Here is a 5,275-nt window from a genome sequence, read left to right as displayed (position 1 = left end):
CACCTAATTGTGACGTTTTAATGATAACGACCTATTGGAGAAGACTGTTGTCTTTAGTAGAGATACATATTTAATTGTTGCAGACACACATCCCCATGACCCCGTGCCCTACTTTAGTGGGACCACTACTCGTGCCAATGAATTGAGGGATTTGATTGGTTACCTTTACTCACCCGAACTAACCGAGATGTTGCGTGAATGTCATTCGTTAAATCTACCAATGGAATTGAGGGGCGGTATCGCCTCGCACAGTAGCGAAACGCTTGGCGGAACAGATCACTGTGTCGTGAGTAAACATTAGCAACAATAGTCGGCGGTTTGCCTTCAAAATAAAAGTCCCCAATTGATATACCGATACCAATACCGATGCAAACCGATAACGCTAAACAAGGTTGGAATGTTATATACATTCAACAAAATACAATAAGTAGTTAATTTGACACAATCGCACTATGAATGTATAGACTTCAGAACGTTGGGCACTTTATCCGTTTGCATGTTTCAATGGGAGACTTTTATTTTAAAGGCGAACCGCCGATTCCACTATTGTTGCTCACGCTGTTGCTCACGATACACACTTTAGGAACGGTCTACTCTCCTTTCCGTTAGTTCTGGGCTGTGGACGCCAGCAGTGTTCTGTGACTGTACTAAGGGCCTTCAAAAGGAATTGAAAACCATGTCTGAGGTTTGGATCGAATTTGTATTTTGTTTTACATTATATTGTGGCTAGTTACCATAACATGCATAGGTAGTTGTATTATTATTATTATTATTATTTTAGAGACCCACACAGGCAGCGGTTTGATTTCCTGGTCCAAGTGCAGTTTCACTAACATGTCGACTAGGCTTTGTCAGCTAACGGTAAATTAGCTTACTAGCTAGAACACAAGTAAAGAGCGTATCGTTTTTGCCAAACTGGAGTTGGCACTTGACCTGGCACCACTAATTATAGTAACTTAGTTACTAGTTATCCCCGTCGGTCTTGTGGCAATTTTGAATTCAACTTGATTAATGTTATTGCCTTTAAAAAGGCGCAATGCCCTTGCTTCCACCCGATGAAACAACTATTTCATTTGTTTGACAGCTCAATATCTAGCAAGCTAATGTCACTGGCAAACCAGAGTGCCAGAGGATTGCCTGGCTTTGGCACTTCTGTCACCCTGCTTGAAGGGTGTGGTGAGGCTTTGACATAGCCCAAGGCACTGATTGTGTGTGGACTTCACACGCGCCTCTGTATATGATTGCTTGCGTAATATCCTGGCGAGAAGAAGCTTGTGAAAGTAATTATATCTAACGTTGACTAAAGTCTAGCTTGTTCTTATAGGGTGAAGGAAGACATTTTGCCGTTTTGCGCAGCTCTTATAATCACATGGTCACTCGAAGGCAAGAAGGTTCGCGCCCGGGAACGTAGGGTCATAAACTCCCATTTAATAAACCCATTATTGAACAACTTGCAGAAAACAAATGGCAAGCATCTGTGTTTCTGGTTAGAGTAATGAATGTATATATAAATTAGTCACGTTATATCTGTTTACATATACCTAAGTATGTATAGGTCTAAGAGGCTTCTAAACAGCTTCTACCCCAAGCCATATGACTCCAGAACATTTAATCAAATGGCTACCCAGGCTATTTGCATTGCGCCCCCCGCTACTCTGTTTTATCGATGCATACTCACTTTAATAACTTTACCTACATGTACATATTACCTCAATTACCTCGACTAGCACATTGACTTTGTACTGGTACCCCCTGTATATAACCGTGCTATTGTTATTTTACTGCTGCTCTTTAATTATATTATTTTTAGGTATTTTTTTCTTAACTGCATTGTTGGTTAAGGGCTTGTAAGTAAGTATTTGATTTTGATTTGAAAAAATTATGCAGTTCTATCAAATTGAAGGTAAAAGCACTGTTGGAGTTTCTCACATTTATTTTACCGGTTTGTACTTTGTCCCTTCAGCTCATGCCCTCTGCCTCTCACCTGGGGGCATATTCATTAGGCATATTCTGTCGCAAAACAATTCTTAAAACGGAAGCTAATGAAACAGGGCGGAACATAACTGAATTTGTCAAAAAGAAACTCGTTTTACGTTGCTTGCTTCCGTTTGGTTCTTTAAAAGTTCACAGGTGAGTTGTAGCCAGGACGATAGATAATATTTTCATCAGTGAGTTTGGCAACCTGATCTCTGTCCTCCTATTGAAGCGGAGGCCAAAGCATATTGGATATCTGTTGTTTAGCTGAGTAGATTTAGATTACATTGGTTTTAGCTGTGTCACATTTTTAGTGTGTTGCCTCACACATATTGCAACATTAAAACTCAAGACCTTGGCTGTTTTTTTTTAGTTCAGATAATGTGTTTGTTTAGCCATTACCTTCAGGCCAGATTCTTTTGTAGTTAGCTGCTAAACTCTCATACATAAGCACCATGCCGGGTTGTCTTCTTCCTTCTCTGCATCGACCTAGACTCAAATGAGCATTATATTTGCATTGATACACAATGCTTTTGTATCTGGCAGGACTGTAAATGGTGGGCAATGCAAAGCTTTTTCCCTGGAACTGTTTTGTGTATAACATTTACAATGTCTGAGTGAGCAGGTGCAAAGCTAATAGATGCACAACACCTTTTTGGAAATGTTTTTTATTGAACCCTTATCTAACTAGGCAAGTTAGTTGAACAATTTCTTATTTACAATGACGGCCTGCCCCGGCCAAACCCTAACCCGGACGACACTGGACCAATTGAGCGCCGCCCTATGGGTCTCTCAATCACGGCCGTTTGTGATACGGCCTGGAATCAAACCAGGGTGTGTACTGATGCCTCTAGCACTAAGATGCAGTGCCTTAGACCGCTGCGCCACTCAGTAACCCCAAAACACTTAATGTCTTGTCTTTTAAATCCTGCCTTGGAGGCTGTACAGATAAGGGTTGGGTACTTTCCCCAGGTTATTACCTCTACTTGGACTCTGACCAGGGTGATTTGTAATCCAATCTTTCCTCTGGGTGGGTTGCAAAAGCAACATCCAGGCCATCTGACACCAAACATTTCAGTGACACTAATAATGGATGAACTATAAGTGGAGGCAACAGACTGCCTATGTTCTTAGGCTATACAAAAGGAAAAGCAACCAGTGTTTTGTCTCTCTTCCCCCTTTGGCACAGTTGGCAGGGTGGCACATCCAGTGTGGCATTTTGTAGTGTTGCTCAAGCTCAGCCCACTCAGAGGACCATTGTACTGCTGGGGTGCCTGTTTTTTTTCTTTCTTGGCAGCATAGACCTCCTTTTCAGCAACAATGATTTGTTTCCATACTCAGTAGTTCTGGTTGAGGCCAGTTTCTATGTTCTGCCATTCTGGTCTCCTGTTGCTCACAATGGAATGTCATCTTGACTTTGATGTAGTTTTACTGTCTGTAGGCTAAGCCAAATAGACCTATATGAGATCAAGGTTCAATGTACGCCAGTGCTGACTCAATTGCTATCCGGTGATTATCTAGCTTAACCTTTTTCTGACATAGATCTGCTGTAAGGTTGCTGGCATTTTGCAATGAGATTGTACAGGAACCTTTCATGTCTAAAGCCATCATATCTCTCCAAGTTCACTTGGAAGCAGCCATTTTCCGGTGTAGGCTTTTCTTTCTCTGTTTAGCTGACTTTAATCGCATATTTTGCTTCTATCCCACCCAGGCAGAATTTGATAAGGCTGCAGAGGAGGTGAAGCAGTTGAAGGCCAAACCAGCAGATGCAGAGATGCTCAGGGTTTATGCTCTGTTTAAACAGGCCAAAGTGGGCGATGTCAACACCGGTAAGCCAGCATCCAGTGCTTTGTGATACCCCTCAAGTGTAGATGGCTCATTGTATTGAGTATAGTCTGTTGATTGTGTTTTTTACTTTGTTTCTGAAGCTCGTCCTGGGATGCTTGATTTCACTGGGAAAGCCAAGTGGGATGCCTGGGAGAAGGAGAAAGGTGTGTTTCCTGTAGTCCTGCCCACATTTAGATTGTAGAGGGCACGGTTCACCTTAAGTGATTTGTAATTCGCAGGGAATCAGATTTAGACAGCTGTGGATCCCTTCAGCTCAATGCATTTACAGTCATAAGTGTACTGGTTGAGCCAGACAATCTTTGAACAGTAACCTGTTATCAGCATGTTTTATGAATGTGTTTTTCCTTGTGCCTCTTATAGGAAAGAACCAAGAGGAAGCCAGGAAGGAGTACATTGCCTTGGTAGAGGAGCTTAAAGGGAAGTACGGAGTCTAAGAACCTACTGACTGGGTTCGACCGCTGGCAGTGTAGAACCATGACCTCTGTGGTCAGCCCACACCTCGTCCCTGTGAGATGCCTTAAATTCCACTAGTATGCCCTTTCCTACAAGACCTGGGGCAAATGCATATGTAAAATACTTTGTAATTCTAGAGGTGTGCTTGGTTTAGCGGAGTAGCTTGCGGGGTGATTTTAGTTGGCACTTTTTGGACTATTCAAATGGAACAAAACAAGAACTCAAGCCCACCTCATGTATTTTATACATATGTTGGACCCAGGTATGTTTAGGCATACAGCATTCGCATGCAATAGTCGCAGTGTGGACCACCTATGGTCAAGCTGAGAATACAGGGCTGACAAGCCGCTGCTACGGACCGAGTCAAGCCGTCCTCCACCAGCAATTTTCTAGTGAACTGGTTGTACAGCCCAGGATCTCCATAAAGTCTACATTTGTTTTAACATTTCTGTTGTCATGCTTGGTTATTTCATGTGATGAGATCTTACTAACTTGTCTGACTCGGCACATTTAACTAAATGTGTATATTCTGTAAATATAAAACTAAAATCAAGAAGAATACTTCGTCCCTTTACCACCCTGTTTAGTTGCACCATCTCCTTGGGACAAAGGTCTTGAGAAACACTCGTTTCTTGAATAATGCTTCCAACAGCTCCCCAATATCTTTATACTTCTTGTAGGAATGGTTAGCTTTTATCAGTTAACCAATACAGTAACATAATACCCATAAAACCTAGTGGTCAAACAAGGACAATTATGCAAATTGTTTTTCTACCATTAGATTTTGCCCAGAGGGGATTTTAGAAACACTTAAGGTCTGTTTCATGTAGGCTTACCATGGCGTGACAGTGTATCTCTAGGAAAAAGTGACTTACCAATATTGTTAGGGTTGCGTAAATTCAAATCTGGTATCAGGATAAATATAACTGAGTCACTGATTTTATACTATGTATTTTTTTATTAGCTAAGTAATAAATGGCAAATGCAGCTTTCGTATATA

The 5,275-nt window shown here is 41.6% G+C and overlaps 1 protein-coding gene across 1 annotated transcript; it reads left to right on the top strand.

Annotated features, from left to right (window-relative positions):
• The first annotated feature begins 550 nt into the window (after positions 1 to 550).
• On the top strand, positions 551 to 4,720 carry LOC109870948 (acyl-CoA-binding protein-like). The gene is made up of 4 exons (XM_020461663.2): positions 551 to 685; positions 3,686 to 3,803; positions 3,903 to 3,965; positions 4,183 to 4,720. The coding sequence occupies exons 1-4, from the start codon at positions 677 to 679 to the stop codon at positions 4,254 to 4,256; spliced, it is 264 nt and encodes an 87-aa protein (XP_020317252.1). The 5' UTR covers positions 551 to 676; the 3' UTR covers positions 4,257 to 4,720.
• The last annotated feature ends 555 nt before the right edge of the window (positions 4,721 to 5,275 follow it).

This window comes from Oncorhynchus kisutch, linkage group LG26 (genome assembly GCF_002021735.2).
Source record: "Oncorhynchus kisutch isolate 150728-3 linkage group LG26, Okis_V2, whole genome shotgun sequence".
Lineage (NCBI taxonomy): Eukaryota > Metazoa > Chordata > Actinopteri > Salmoniformes > Salmonidae > Oncorhynchus > Oncorhynchus kisutch.
This window is presented reverse-complemented; position numbering and strand designations above follow the sequence as displayed.

Excerpts from the sequence above, each read along its gene's own strand:
- LOC109870948 (XM_020461663.2), top strand. Across the intron at positions 3,804-3,902 it reads AGTGGGCGATGTCAACACCG|CTCGTCCTGGGATGCTTGAT; the intron begins GTAAGCCAGCAT and ends TTGTTTCTGAAG. Across the intron at positions 3,966-4,182 it reads TGCCTGGGAGAAGGAGAAAG|GAAAGAACCAAGAGGAAGCC; the intron begins GTGTGTTTCCTG and ends TGCCTCTTATAG.